Source organism: Scatophagus argus, chromosome 15 (genome assembly GCF_020382885.2).
Source record: "Scatophagus argus isolate fScaArg1 chromosome 15, fScaArg1.pri, whole genome shotgun sequence".
Classification (NCBI taxonomy): domain Eukaryota; kingdom Metazoa; phylum Chordata; class Actinopteri; family Scatophagidae; genus Scatophagus; species Scatophagus argus.
This window is the reverse complement of record NC_058507.1, coordinates 9270573-9285295: the sequence shown is the minus strand read 5'-3', so window position 1 is coordinate 9285295 and position 14723 is coordinate 9270573. Positions and strand designations below refer to the sequence as shown.

Sequence of the window (14723 nt, the reverse complement as noted above, 5' to 3'; positions counted from 1 at the left end):
AAAATAAACAAGGGATTGCGTGTTATCGTGCTGACCTTTATTTCACTAAATTGTAGGGTGGGCGACATGAAATTCTTTCAGCCTATGAAAGGGGCCATGACAGAAAATGTTTGAGAATGACTGGTTTAATGGAGGTCTATGAGGACTGCTATACAAGGAAATCATGATTCAGGAAGCTTCTGTTTGTTTGTCTCAGTAAGCCAAGGGGCACCAGCACAAAAAAGTGCATAATAGTTTCTTTAGAAGACATAAAAGCTAGCTTTGATGGGTAGAAAAAACAAATAGACAATTGTAAACTTGTAAAAAATGTGTGTCCAACTCCAACAATCCCACAAGAATGTAAGTCTATAAAACATTCCCCTTTCATGTTAATGTGATATGTCAAAGATATTTTAAAAAACACATTTGCATTTTTTTTAGCATATGGCTCCTGATTTTCATAGTGTCTAATCATTGCATTATAGCTTTGGAATGGGCTCTAAAAGTGTCATTTTAGCAAATAAAACTTACTGGATAATTTTGGGGTTCTCAAATCCCCATACTTATGTGAAACATACCCGAGCTGTTGCACACACTCACACACATACACATATGCACTCAGAACACAAGAACAACAAAGTGATGGCTGGAAAGAATATGTTCAGGCATTTGGATTTTTCCACAGCTATGCCATCTCTGTGGGCTATTCAGTGCACAAAGAGCAGACAGAAGATGGGTTCTGCTGAATAACGATAGAGAAATAACAGAGGGAAAGAAAGAGTAAGAGGATAATTTAAAGCAGCAAGTACGAGGCTGCCAACAGACCCCATCCTTTTCCATCAATTGTAACTTAACCTAGATAGTGGTGCCACTGTGGCGGCAGGATGTGGGAGTCCAGACTGTCACTATTCATGTAACCTACTTCACAAAAGACTACTAAAAGACGACTCTAGTCTGGGATGCTTCAGCCATTCAAAAACAATATTTAGTATAACGTTACCAAGCCAAAATTCCTTACAGTCAGTCAGCTTGTGCTCCCAGAAACGATGCAGTTCACAGTGATCGATCTAACGTCAAATTGATTACCTACAAATGCACCTTTTTATCCCAACATCACGTTATATTTCGTCAAAACTTTCTAAAGAACACACGCTATAAAAACTGTATAGTCAATTCTCAGTCAAATGTTTTAAAATAATACAAACATTACTGGAGCTAAAGTTCGCCCAACATTAGCTAGTTAGATTAACAACGTCGATCAATTTAACTCACCACGGAGTTCTTCATAGTGGCCTTCACGGTGAAGCCTTGTGTTCTTAGCAACGTCTTATTCCTCAACATATCCACAGGTGTTGACTAGTAAAATAATGAGGCGAATTCAAGCCAAAAGTGAAGTGCTGCTAACTAATTAATATCTGCGTGGTTCTCAAAACGTGACGGTCGTTGTCTTTTTGGTAGTGGTTGCTATGCAACGCAAGAGACGCTGTGGTTTGGTTGCTGCGGAGAACTGTGTTTCCTTGTTACCATAGAAATTCCATGGCACTGCTGAAAATAGAGCAAATTGTCGTGATTGGTCAATAGAGAATGCCTGAGTGTTCCCAGAGAGCATTTAGGTTTCTTTTTGTTCTTTCTGAAAAGTTGTGATATATCAAATTAATATGAAAATAGTAAGGGGGCGGGCGTATACGCTACTGATAAATGATATTTTAAAGATGCTAACAAATCTTATTAATTATCATGCGGTAAGTGCATAGACCTATACTTTATTTGTTTGCAAAGGTTAGTAGATTAGGATAAGGAGGTTAAGAAGATTGGGATAGTACAGGCCACACATTAGCTTTTTATATAACTACTTATCAATTGGTGGGTTGTGGGGAGAGTGGAGCCAATCCCAGCTGACACTGGGTGAGAGGTGTGCCACATGCAAGACAGGTTGCCAGTTCATCACAGGGCAGACACATACATTCATGCTCACTTTTACATGTATGTCTTGTGGGAGGAAGCTGATGGAAAAGTAATGCAGGGACAAGGAGATCATTCGAACTCCACATGGATATGCCCCAGCCGGCCAGCGAGTTCAAACCTAGAACCTTCTTCCTGTGAGGCAGCGGCGCTAACCACTGCATTAGCATGCCACCCTTGTGTCTGACACAGTTGTTCTAATGGATCAAATTGGTGCACCTTTTACTTGCTACCATCAGGCTAGTTTAGCAAATGGGCTACAGGTGGTGAAAAGATGACCTGACTTCACAAAGGGTGATGTGTCTTCTCAGGGTTGCAGTGCGAATGTAGACTTTTCTTTTGTGACAGCTCCAGGGGCCGCCACACTTCGATCTTAAACACAGAGGATCACACCCTCAGCTCGTCATTGTACTCATGCAGCAGATCCTCATCCAGAAGTAAATACTTAATGATGCTCTTTGTCTGGCAGGAAGACCAAGACCTTGACTCTCAATAAGCTGGTTAGAGAGCAGCCTAAGCTCTGAATCATTCCAATTTAGGGACGTGGTACTTTTAATCTTCCAATATCGTTTTTGCCTCTGGAGAATTTCTTGGGTGAACTGGTGCAACTGTTATTAATCTTCAGTGCACAGGCAATTTCTCTAAAAGCCCCTATTTGTTTTTTATGGCTCCATTGAGAGAGAAGGGTATAGCAGCAGGGAGGGAGACTGTAAACAAGGTATGCAGGGAAGGCAAGTTATGTCCCTGTCAGCATTCAATGCTGGTCTCTCTCTCTCTCTCTCTCTGTGTGTGTGTGTTTTTCTGTCTACCTCTCTCTCTCTCTGCTTCCCCTTAGAGGATTAAAAAGAGGAAGAGGGGAGTTTTCTGAAAGCAAACTGAGCAAACTGGAGCGTCAGCATGAATTCAGCTGGCCTGAGAAATGATTGTTCAAACAGCACTGCACTATCTCACTCCTGAGCATGTGCAGTGAGGGCTGAAGCTGTTCTTTGTGAATTGTCACTAACAGGATTTTGTAGGAATAATGTGTGAAATACAAAATTTATTGTTTGTTTTGCCAGTCCATTCAGTTTTATTTGTTCATGCGTAAGCATGTTTGTGTAAGTATGAATATCTATAGCTCTCTCAGGCTATATGAGTCAGTCACTACACGGGGTCAAGTTAATATCTCAGTTTCTTACACCCACTTCAAGGACACACACACAGTTTCCAAATTGACTTATACAGTGAAGATTCATTTGCATGTTCCCACCGCTAATGATGTACTGTGTGCAACCAGGTGGTCTGGCAGGAAGAGAAAGAATCAAGGAGAAAAATATGAGTAACAGCATAGAAAATGGACCACAATGCACCATACTTTGATAAATTTGTGTTATTTTTTTCTGCAGCTGCACTATTCCTTCATCATCATCATGGTGTCCTCAGTTTCATCTCCAGCTCATTTACTGGGCCACCTTCAGGCTTGGCAACCTTTGTCCACTGTGAGGGAAAACAGCAATTATGATATCATTAGAGTAGAAACCAGTACCTACAAAGCAGAGGACCCAGAGGGGACCAGCAGAAGAATCTCAACAGGAAAAAGGTAGCAGAGACTCTGCTGCAGTGTCAGTTGCCCTCCAATTACCATGAAACAAGGCAAACAGCCATTAGACTAGGCCATTAGGCTGTAGGGATAGCGGCCAGGGGCTTGTTGGGTTTAACAGTTCGTCAGGTTGTGAAAGTCACACAAAGTGTACTGTACAAGATTTGTGACTGTTACAAATGCCATTCAAAGCACAAGTGAATCAGGATCCTTCTAGGTGAGGTTACCTACTATGCTTCATGTCTTATAAGTCATGTAATCTTAGACATATTTAATGTCCTATAGGGTCTCAATAAAAGAGACATTAAAGCTCAAGATACCCATAGTTCAATCAAGTCTCTTTAAAAGCACCATCCAGTGTAATACGTGATCTAGTGCCCCCAAAAGGAATATTATTGGAATCTTGTAGTGATTTGTTATGAGGGTCTGAAAATATGTTGTACAGTACAGCCTGCTAAATTGTTGCTTAAATGCAGTAAAGCCATATAATGTACACTTAGCAACACTTGACCAAAAACATAGATAAACAATATTTTTTCACACAGTGAAAGCAATTTTGTCTGAGATTATTAGTGAATTATTTGTAGTTGTTAAAGGCCTCACGTAGCCTTGGTACACCTCCACCAGTTGTTTCATCTTTGTCTGATTAGTGATCTTCTCTGAACTGTGTGGGTGTGGACAGGCTGCGCTCGACCCTCCTGTTAGAAAGAGTGCAGGTTTTCTTGCTCCAAAGTTTTTATTAGTACAGGGTCTTAAATTGCTACACATAATTTCTTGCATGGTGAATCTCAACTTCATCCTCAGCACAGATCTAATCAACCACAATAAGTGAAAACAACTGTGTGGGTGCACAAGGCCTTTAATAGTTTATTGTCTAATCTCAAGGAATCTGGTGCTCAATAAAAGTTGAAATCAAACGTCAAGTGGTATGGTCCAAGTCCTCAAAGAGGAACTGGGGGAGATCCATCACTAATAATTAATCATCAGTTTGATATATCACACATTCAAACATTAACAAGATTTCCCAGCCAATTCTGTGATTCACTGTGCCTCTAGGAAATTGAACACTGGAAGGTTCACAATCCACTAAACAAGTCAGGAAAAAAGAGGAACACATATCAAAATATTATATTCATTTTCCTCTAATCTCTGCTTTGTTCTTGTGAAATGCTGGAGAGTTTCACCTCTGTTGGAAAACAGTGGGACAAAGGAGCATCGCTCTTTGGTTGAACTCACCACAAAAGACATATTCAAACTTTGATGAGCCATTGTGAGTAGGCAAGTTGAAAAGGTTGGGAACAAATCCACTAGAGGGTAATATTATACAAATAGTGTAGGTTGATGCAGTGTAATTTTAGAAGCCGAAATGATGGTTGTGCCTCCTACTACGATAGCAGATCCTCTGCTGCTGTTGTTGTGGCCTTGACTGGTGAAGGTGTATCCACACATCCTCCCTGTATTAAATCCAAAATTTTAAAATTGCACGGTGACTCACATGCTATATCAAGTGAGTTTCCACCAGCTGTATTCCCCTCCATAGTCCAGCTACATGGATGAGCACCATGTCTGCTTACCTTCCTCCCTGCACGTACAGGAATATATCAATTACCCTGAACTGGAAAAAGTAAGAATATGAAATAAGGATGAATGAATAAATGGACCAATCTGAATCAATATTACCCTTTTAATCAGTTAAGGTTGCCCTGTGGAAGCTTTGACCACTTGTGGCAATGAAGAGAAATATTTTGACATTGTACCATGCTTCAAAAGGTAGCAAACAAAGACATGCACACAACTAGTATGGCTTTTAAGCATTTGAAAGGGGCTTTGCAACAAATGTGTTTATGCAATAAACATGTTAATGCATTAGGTTTGTTGGGTGGTGTTGAAACACAAAATGCATTTTGGTGAGAATGTTTGTATGTAAATAAAGCTTCTTTCCTCTTTCGACAAAAATAGAAAAATCCACAGGGTTGAATTAATCGAAATCCTTCATGTAATACAAAGCTGTCACTGCAGCTGACAAAGCATGTGTACCATGTTTGGAGGGTGTGAGGAAATCATTTACTGGTAACCTATTCTTTTTGTAGATGCACTCCTACTTTGCTGACACCGTTGGTGACATAATCATCAAAATTTGTTAATATACAAAAGAGCTGGAACAAATGACACAACATGTAGTCAAATAAGCTTGAAATACAATAAGTATAGCAGAAAAATCACTTTAAGGGGAATCAGTTGAGGGTAAATCTTGGATAAAACGACCCTTTTAATACTGATCTCTGTAAAATGCCTCCCTGAAAGTTGTCATCAAATCCTGTCAAAAACCTCCAAATGTCAGAAATACTCCACGCAGTACACCCAGCTTTTTTTTTTTTTCTTTCAAACAATAGCAGTTCAGGTATCCAGACCGAAGTCTGCTTTCCCCTGAGCCCTGATAAATCCAAAGGCATAGATCTCTTCAAACGGCAGGGCAGTTGGCGGGAATACTTGATATGGGCCCTGAGTTGCAAGGCCTCACTCACAAAGCCACAGCGTATTGATCTTCATGCATTATAGAAGCAGCTTTGAGGCCAGTTGATAGTGGAACGCATGGCTCTTCCTCAGAGTATACACTCTAACATGCCCACTGGACCATAGCAGCAATAATCAGACACAGGTCCAAATGATAAACATATGGATAATATGTCTGATATTGCTACACACTGCTTGGTGATTGTTTACATAATTATATTTGTTACAGACAACACATGTTTATTTGTCCTCTCTAAGTTCATGGGTAGCATATGTCTCTTTGAAACTGTCCAGCTGACATACTTTAATCTTAAATACATTACAGGCTGTTGTGTGACTGTTGGCTGTCGGGCTTTGTCACTGTGAATCATCAAAATAAAACCACTGAATGCTGTATGCCTCACAGCATGACCTCACTAGTGGTGCTTTCAGCAGCCTTGGCAACACCTAACCCTCCAAAGAATTGAGCTTCCCTGTCATCCACAGGTCAATGTCACATGAACCTGAATGTGTGAACAGTGACACCGGTGATCCCACATGGGCGCAAATAAGCCGGCCTCTTCTGCACACGACTCCACTATGGCCGTACACCTGGCCATGGTGTTAGGGATAGTGTGGAGAGAGAGATAAAAAGAGAGAGAAGAGGGTGAGGGTGAAGGGATAATGGTGTTTTAAAATTTGTGGTATCTGGTTTGAAGAGTCCTATTTAAAAGCTCAATTTTGGCTGTCAAAAACACCTGCCCTTCTATTCACAATTTCAGGGTGAATAGAAGGGCAGGGGAGAATTGTATTTCTAATGTGTGTGTGTGTGTGTGTGTATGTATGTATGTATGTGTGCGTGAGCGTGTATGTGTGTGTGTGTGTGTGAGGAAAGCTCAGGAGCTTACAGCCTTTACTGTAATTGTCAGGTGATGAAATATTGAGAAGAATCCAATGTTCCATCACACTATCAGTTCACCACATGGTATCTAACTTTGTATTTCAATATACAGAACGCTGAAATAAAATTTGCACATAGACTTGTTATTAATTTGCATCAGAAAATGCATTTGTTAAGAAATTTAATGTAATGTAATCCAGGCAGACTTTATGTGTAATTTATATTATGTAAAGCATATTGAAAAATTCTTGATGTGCATGTCAGAAAACTGTCAGTGCTGTAGCTCAGGTAGAAGAGCAAATCAGCCATTACATATAAAACTGGTTTGAGCCCCTATTCTTCTTGTGCATATCTCAGAGTCCTTGAGGTCTCCAAATGTAATTAGCTGTGGATAAATGTGTCAAGACTATAACAGAGTGAGGTCAGCCTACTAGAATGAACCCCAGGAATTACATTTACCCTGTAAGCATTGAAATTAGAGCCATACAATCAGAAATGTAGTTAGGATCTTAAAACTCTGGGGCCTTAGCCCAACCCAGAAATGCTGAGACTTTTAATTGCACCTATTTCAGATTAAATGAATATAAGATGTGTCCCTGTGCTCCACCAAAAGGTTTCAATCAGTTTCACACACCTGAGCTTGTATATTGGCAGTGAAATGCTAACACACTGAGATAACACTTCTTCCACCTCCTCTAGTCTCACCTGCTACTGGTTGCCTTCATCCTTCTTCTTTAAGAAAAAGGTTCTTATATCCATACCAGCTTTACCGGCTACCACCAGATCCCAGCAATGACTTGCCAACAAGTCCTGTAAGCAGTGTGCTCTCTTTCCCTCTCTCTCTCTTGCATTTTTGACCAAAAAATAAATAAACAAATAAAAATAAGGCTGTAGCCAGACAGAAAGTTGATGCAGTTTATTTATAGAGCAATATTAAAAAGCGCTGACAAAAATGAAATGACAATTACAAACATAATTATGAAAATCAATAAATAAATGAATACAGGCATAATTATAAAAACACAAAATGTGTCTTGAACAGAGAATCAATTAAAACATTAACGGATTATGACTTGTTATGTCTTCACGATGATTAGATAAATAAAAAAAGCTAGGAAAAAGAGATGGGTCTGAAGATGCATTTTAAAGAGGAGAAAATTTAGGCTAAAAAAAAACCCTCAATCACCTTTGGATTTTAACAGGTAGCATAAAATGAAGATTATTCATTGATCAGTACATCTGAAGGGTCTGGAATTTGAATAGATTATGAGGAGATATAACCTGGTGCCAAACAGAAGCATAATAATTCCCCTTTGTTATGTGACTGGCTGTACTGTACAAAAATAACAAAAAACAAAATAGTCACAGGAAAACTCTGACGTGACAGCTGTGTTTTCTTTAGATTGCGACTTTAATGAACCATTTTTTGTTTTCACTCTTGATGAAAACTTATCGATAAGAATCTAAAACAGTGGTGTGCAATAAAAAAAAAAAAAAAAAGTTCCACCCATAAATTACATTTTTAAAATCATCCACATTAGTTTTAGTCTATTTAACATGCAGTGCATGAATATCTTTGCATCACTCCATCTTACGTATGAATTTTTTAAGCAAGCTATTCAAGTGCATTTCCTTCTTATTCACACACATAAAGACATGCACAAACACAAACAGAACATCCCCGCGGCGACAAACTGTGCATGGCAGGGCAAATGCAATTTTCTTTCATACCAGAAAAAAACAGCATGCATCTCATTCACCTGACTCATAGTTCTCTGCTCTGTGTATAAAACATTCAAATAGAGAGAGACAGGCATTTATAGAGCCGATATATTTCAAAGGAGATTCCCCTAAGTAAAGATGATACTGGGGATCCTGTCACATATGGGCAGATGGAGGTGGGGAAAGGGGGGACATTGGGAGTTTTTATCCCCCCCCCCCCTCCCTCAGAACAGAAAAGTCATCTCTGCTCACATCACATCTGCCTCTCTTTTCCTGGAGCAGGAGAGCTGAAGCCTGCCGCTCCGGCGTTCCTGACATCTTGGCTCCGTTAATTGCAACGTTTGCTGGCTGTATTGGTATTCACGCTAGGCCCTGGGAACAGATGGCGTTTAACTTTAAATATTATTAACACTTCCCAGCATTCTCAGACCCTGGGTGGGGGTTATGGGGTGAGCAGACGCGCAGGTGAAATTACCATAATTTCTGTAACAGCATCAAAGGAGGAAACACAAATTAGCTGTGCGTGTATGATTTGCGTGTCTTTTCATTTTTTAACCACCCCTTTTATGTTTGTATTTCACCTGTACATCACTATTCATATTAATACTATTTAATTATACTATTCATATATATCTGCTTATTTGTATGTGTATATGTATGTATAATGTATAATGTGTATTTCCATTCCAGTACTTCACCTTGGAAACAACAGTAACCATGCATCAAAAACAATGTCCCATCTATGCAATAATCATTATTGCTATTTTGTCAAAGGTAGGGTTGGAAATGTATTTACGCAGCACTGTTTGTTGACAATCTCAGAAAACAAAGAAAACAATCTGTGTCTGTGGCCCTTGCAGGGCTATAATCAGCTCATGGACAGCCTGCCTGCCTTTCTACCTTCAAACCTGCCAACTCACGCTCATATGCTAACTTGACTGCTGTGAGTGCTAACAATGGCCAAGTTTGTTGTTTGCATTCATCATGATGTTGTTCTGTGTTTTCTTACATGTGAATGAGACATGACATAGCTGGATATGGATAGCAATGATGACAACATGCTACACTTTTCACCACCGAGTAAGTTTGGGGATGTAGGATGTTCAACAGACATTCACTCTGGAGTGAACATCTGTCCAACATCCAACCTAAAACTGACTTCACTGTGGTGCTCAAACAGCTTTGAGCCGAAGAACGAGTCTTTCTGAAGCAGAGACAACAGACTCGTTCAACGGCGTAAATCGCTCAAAACACAAACAGCAGTAACCCCCTGAACAGTGATAGATTCAGCAGCTAACCAGTTAGCACTAAGTGCACCCCCACAGTGGTGAGCAATAACTGTCAGACCCAGTAGCCTTTTCAGACTGGGGTACATTTACGATGGATATTTTTCTTCTGCTTATATCACTGCGGTATTTCATTTAATTATTTTTGTATTTATTGGACTTAGACTTATTTATTAGACCAACTAAGAGAGCTTGTTGAACAAGGCGATCTTGCTGCCCACACATATCTCCCAGAACCCTCCTGAAACTGCTTTTATGATGTGTGTATGTGTGTGTTCTTTTGAACTCGCTGAAATTCATTTTCAAAAATTGTAGTAAATGAATAAATGAATGCATTTTGTTAATGTAAGACATCTCTTTAAAGCCCATAAAAGACACATCAAATATTTTATTGACCCACTGTGAAAATCATAATTACATATAAATGCTGGAGTGAGTGTGAGAGCATTACATTCAAAAAATGTCTTGTTCAGGAAGGAAAAATGACTCTAAAAAGCCACAGCGTGAAAGTACACCCTGTATGGCCCCTTGGTAAATGTGCATTCAGTCCTTCTCAATGTGCCTAGAAAAGCCCTTCAAATATATATGACAGCCTATCTGAAGAGGGCCTGCAAATGCACTTAACTGTTAGGTGGTAGGAGAGGTGTTGGAGAGGTGGGATGATGTGGAATGACTGGAAGGCATCACAGAGGAGAGGAGGAGTGAGCAGGAGAAAAAGAGAAGACTGAGACCGGGGAGAATAAAAGCAAGCTGTTACTTTTACATAGTGTAGGGCAGAGTGGCTGCTTTTGATGACAGCCACAGGGGGAGTAGAGTGAAGTGTGTGTGCACGTTCATGCAAGAGTGAGTAACTGCGTTTCTCTCTTTGACTGTCTTTGTGTTTCTGTGTCTAGTTTTGTGAGGGAGAAATAGAAAAAGCTACTGTTGCTGTTGTTGTTTTTTGTATTTACGTGTCTGTTCTTGTCTGTGTGGGTGTATGTGTGCCATAGAAAGAAACAGAAGGAGGAGAAAAAAGACATGGTGCGCCAGTATGAGTGAAAGGGGGCGATGTTCTCGAGCATGCACCAACTTGTCACGTCGTATTTGTCACATTCGAAGGGAGAGCACCCGAAGTCCCTGGTGCCCTGACCCTGCAGTCGGCTGGTGCTGTCGTGCACACAACAGCCGCCGTCTCTGGGATTGTGGGCCTGCAGATCAGTGACCCTCAGCAACCCTGGCGGCAACCTCTGGAGTTCCCGGCATCTGCCTTCTGCTCATCCCTCATATATTGAACTCTTGCCTCTCACCATAAGGAGACACGATATTGTATGTGTAGGCGTGTCTGTATGCGTGCAAGGAAATGCAAAATATGACCTCTCCCATCAAAATTAGCAATATTTTTCACCTGATTGCCTAGCAATTATAATACAGTTTTGTGAGATTATCTACCGACACTGCAAGACACACTCACTGAAATGCTGCAGGTCGATAGCTGCAGGAGGTTATTAATCTATGAAAAGAGGTGATTGCAGTCTGGCTTCAGGTGAATCATCTGCTCTCTGTTCAGTGCTTAACAGGTGCAAGAGTTGCTGCTTCAGTTACCCTGGAGACAGTGATTTGAAAGGGCAGACAAATCTCCACCGTTGGGTTTATGGGAAGAGGCTATGCTTTACTGTAAAGTGCATGCTGCCACTGTAGAAAATGACATTTTGTAGCAAGTTTGAGCTTCCTGTGAGACACTAGATGTTTCACCTTTTGCAAAAATAACACTGTTAAGGGCATATCATGTGCATTATTTGTCACCTTTGCCACTAGAGTTGTTTTAGCACCTGAAAAGCTCAGACATCCTGCATTGTGCCAATTAAAAGAAAGCTATACCTTATACATTATACCTACACCTCCTTATGCTTTCCTCCAGAAATACATGTTGTTCTTCATGTTTTCAGAGAAGACGCAGACTTTTGTGTTCCTCTCCTCCCCTCACACATTTGAACTTCATTCACATTTTAGACATTTGCCTAATGTGCTAATCTACAGCAATCACAAAGTGTAAAGTGTTCAGGGATTCAGAGTTTTGCAACAAAACAGTGGGGGTGGCAGGATGGATATTATTGAACTGTTCTTGGAATCAAACCTGTGTCTTCTTCTCAACCACCGAGTAAGTTTCTTCATCAGATTAACAAGAAAAGAAATGTTAATTTTCACAGTGCTAATTTATGAACATCTTCAGATTACAAAGAATTTACATGAGATGTTATTCTTGGTGAAACTAAGAATAAACACAAAAATCTTCCTTTGCAGTGTGAGCACAAAACAGTTTTATTGCTTATGTTCTGAGTTCAGGCAAGTGAACAGACTGGTCATTCTGGTGTGTCGCTGGGCTCACCTCTGCGCTCCAACCCCAGCCAAAGCAATTACATAAATAAGCCTCTGCAGTTCATTCCCGTGTGAGATGAACAGACTGCCAGATTCCTTCCCATTTGTAACAGAGAATGAAATCTTCTTGTAGACTCGCACCTTTTAACAATGGCTCCCACGTGAGGCCCCCCTCACAGAGAAGCGGATGCTGTTCGCTGTTTGTAGCTGCCTTTGTTTTGTCCCTCATGTGAAGTGTTTGCATCAGTTCTTTAATTAATTAGCTTTTTGCAAAAACACTGCCTAATCGCTAGCAGGAGATCAGAAGCAGTCTAGGTATTGTGCTGTCACAGATAGAAATCTCACATTATCAAATGTACTTTTCATCCATTTGCTAATACCTACAATAACAGACACCCAGCATGTAAACATTAAGTGTAGGTGAGAGTTTTCCTTCTTCTAAATGACAGTTATTTATTCATAAAGGCAATCATGCATGAGGCTGCAAAGACTGATTATTATAGCTTTTGTTAATTAAAAAGAACTGGCGGAGCTTGTCTTAGCACTATTATGCTGAATGTCTAGTATGAACAGTGCCAGGACTATTGTAAAGAACACTTCCTGCTAAAAGATAAATTCAAAATTGGCCTAATGAATTTGGAGTTTAAATTCAATAGAAATCAGTAAAAATCAATAATATTTGTTATATTAGGAACTGATCAAATGACTATGTCTATGGTCATTTGTAGTGATTAATTATTATTGTTTCAGCGCGTATCATCTGCTTGCTTTGGTTTAGCGGCCCACACCTTTACTGTTTTGTTTCATTGTCATCAACACCTTTTTTGTTTTCAGTTGATACACTGAAAGTAAATCTATAAAAACTGGTGATAAGAAACTGCTTCAGAGTCAGACTGGGTGTTGGTAGAGACCAAAAACAGAGCTAAAAATAAGTGGACTTACTTGTTAATGAATGCTAGTTTTGCTCCATATCTCCTGAAATAAATTCTCCGTATGAACTTTGAAAGGTGACATGTCAGTATTGTTTTAACAGCTTGTTTTTACTCTGTCATAAAGTGAACAAGAAATCAATTTATGCAAGTGTAAAGCATTCACATGGGACAAAAAAAGGAAGGAAGATGGCTTTGAATGTGAATTTCAAAGGAAAAACTGTGCTTTTATGTAAACATGCATATTGTCCATATATCTGTCCTGCCAATAATTCCTTCACTGAGCTGCAATGTGAATTCCCTGTAGGATGGTTGAGTTGTAATCGTAGCCATGACTCTTAATGTGTCCCTCTGTTTAGGACTTGACTGAATAATTTATGCAAGAGTAAAACGATCAGTCACAAAAGCTTTTAGAATCAAGCGCTATTTCCATTTCTGCAACAACATCCGTCAGGGGTCACAACCTTTGCCTTGTTTTATGATACCAGCTTGAAAGAGTGAACTGCGGGTGACAACAAGGTAGAAGGGAGACTTATAGGCAAAGAGACAAATGACAGAAAAGAGGCAGACAAATGGAGAGACAGAGAGAAAAAGGGGAGTGCTTGTAAGAAAAAAAAGAGAGTGACAGAGCAGTGGGAGGTATATGCTGTTTGTCAGCACAAGGAGAGCGAAATGTCAGTTTTTGTGCTGCATCAGTGAATGATGGCTGCCATTATCCCACCCAATGGGTATAAGCAGGCGATATTAGCACACTGTTTCCACACTCAGATGAAACAGGCAGAGTTCTCCACAGTGGGGATACCCAGAGCCAGCATGGAAAATGGCGTGTGAAAGCATGCGAGGCATAAAGATTGGTGGGGGGAGATATAAAAAGACTGGGAGGGGGGAATTAAAGAAAGAAGAAAAGGAGCAGGTGTCGCCACGCACAAAAGACACAATCACAAGAAGTGTAGTGTCAAAAGCAGAGGAAGAAAGGAAATTATAAGACAGGAACTGAGTGTCCCTGTTGTTTCAGAAGTTCCTGCAGTGTTTGAAATATAATGGTCTCTCTCAACATAGACCCCACATTGTGATCTGACATCCACTGAATAAAGTGGCTGAGGCAGAAACAGTGGTTTTGGGCAATGCAGTGGGATGCTCATAATAAAGGGTCATAATTATAGAACAAGCACACACAGCAGTTAAAAACCATAGGAAACTACCTATAATTGTTCAGCGGTGGTAAAGGAATGTAAATGTGTGAACTGTTCAATACAGTCCAATACACATGGTATTTTGCAGCAAAGCCTATAATTATATGCCTGTTTGAGATTGATGCAGAACCTACTGTGTGAGGAAACCATTTGTTTTTTAATGCTTATGAAGAGGTACACTGGACATACGTTGAAAGTACAAACCCAGCAGTGCAAGAACAAAGATAACGCTGAGAACAAGGTGTAGTGTATTCAAAATGCATCTTCCTGTAGAGTTAAGAATGCACACCTTTTCAATTCTAGAAGTAAATATATCATTATTTC

General features: G+C 40.0%; 1 protein-coding gene across 2 annotated transcripts in view; it reads right to left on the bottom strand.

The window, feature by feature from the left end:
* The window catches only part of pacrg (PARK2 co-regulated), a 119650-nt gene extending 118184 nt beyond the window's left edge, over positions 1-1466 (bottom strand). The window contains exon 1 of one of the 2 annotated variants that reach the window (XM_046412394.1): positions 1252-1466. In XM_046412394.1, the coding sequence (XP_046268350.1) occupies positions 1252-1320 (69 nt within the window). In that variant the 5' untranslated portion in view covers positions 1321-1466. The remainder of the gene's footprint in view (positions 1-1251) is intronic. The other variant, XM_046412393.1, reaches the window with a different exon arrangement.
* Between the last annotated feature and the right edge of the window lie 13257 nt (positions 1467-14723).